This window comes from Dendroctonus ponderosae, unplaced genomic scaffold (genome assembly GCF_020466585.1).
Source record: "Dendroctonus ponderosae isolate FM_Combo_2020 unplaced genomic scaffold, Dpon_F_20191213v2 Dpon_F_20191213_8, whole genome shotgun sequence".
In the NCBI taxonomy this organism is placed as follows: Eukaryota; Metazoa; Arthropoda; class Insecta; order Coleoptera; family Curculionidae; genus Dendroctonus; species Dendroctonus ponderosae.
In genome coordinates, this window is record NW_026019016.1 from 12,434,677 (window position 1) to 12,435,839 (window position 1,163).

The 1,163-nt window shown below is 45.9% G+C and overlaps 1 protein-coding gene across 1 annotated transcript in view; it reads right to left on the bottom strand.

The window, feature by feature from the left end:
• Positions 1-65: 65 nt before the first annotated feature.
• Positions 66-1,163, bottom strand: part of LOC109541924 (lysosomal alpha-mannosidase) — a gene marked incomplete at its 5' end in the record, with an annotated part of 5,392 nt that continues 4,294 nt past the window's right edge. The window contains 5 exon segments of the mRNA XM_048669145.1: positions 66-325; positions 378-527; positions 582-703; positions 753-888; positions 941-1,163. Of these exon segments, the coding sequence (XP_048525102.1) occupies positions 110-325; positions 378-527; positions 582-703; positions 753-888; positions 941-1,163 (847 nt within the window).

Consider the following 1,163-nt stretch of genomic DNA (forward strand, 5'->3'; position numbering starts at 1 on the left):
TTATTACCCCCGAAAACTTTATTGATTATCGCATACCGAGCGAGTAAAACGCGTTCGGGGCCCAATCGGGTTAATCGTTTATTCAACTGCACAAAAACTGAAATAAGTTTCAAAGTTTCGGCTCTATTTGGATGATGAAAGTGCGAATTTCCATTGGGTTTAAGGTGACGGCGAATTCGCCCAATTCCTCGGCAACAGGGCGAGAATTCAACCCGTCAGACTGATAAAGAGACTTGAAGATCATCCTTTCATTGTCCTCCAGCCACTGGTTGCCACCAAGCGTCGTTTCCCTCAAACTCTTAATGGTGAAAGTCGCAAACAGGTTCTGGAAATTCAAGCATCTAAATGATTTTTTTCATCTTTTAGCTGAAGTTTACCTGGAGTTCTACAGTGGTGGGTTGGGAAAGAACGGGATCTTCATCGACTTCAAAAATGTGTTCCACTCTTAGCAGGTAACTGGCTTCGGACCAAGGCTCCAAAGTGAGAATCTGCACGTTGGCTGGCAGGGAGTTTGTGAGTCCAGAGAACTGAAATTTCAAGATTTTAATTATCGCAAATGTTCCTGGTTGCTGTTATCCTGCCTCCATTAGATGGGAAGTTTTGTATTCTTCAAAGGTGTCCTCCAGGGGCAGGGAGAGGAAAATCCATGAGTCCAAGAGCTTCTGGCTGGCAATTTCATGTTCAATGCTTGCAATGGTTTCCTCTAGAATTCGAAAAATTGTTGATGAGGTTTTTGCCTCATAATCACTTGCCTGAGTCTGCGGGGTTCCTCATATGGCCGGCCACTACATAGTGAGAGCCTTTTGCGACGATTGGACGCCCGTATTGCAGCTCTATCAACGCCTCATTGACGCCAAGCAGGTCGTCCGTGATGGTGTTTCTTAGCAGCTAAGGAAAATTTGATTTTCTCTTGTTGGGAAAATTGCTTTCCTTCACCCACCATGAGCTCAACAGCTCCATCTTCCAAGCTGGCGCCGCCCTCTGCTCTATCAGTTAGAACTGCAAATTCCACATCGTCTTCCTCATCTCTGATTATGATTCTGGAGGTGACGGGGTAGTAGTTGGCGCTTTCAGTTTCATTCACAGTGACGTCCCAAGTGGGGCGGTAGTTTCTCACTCTCTCCACCATCTCCCGTCCATTGGAGTCAGTGAAGAACTTAGAG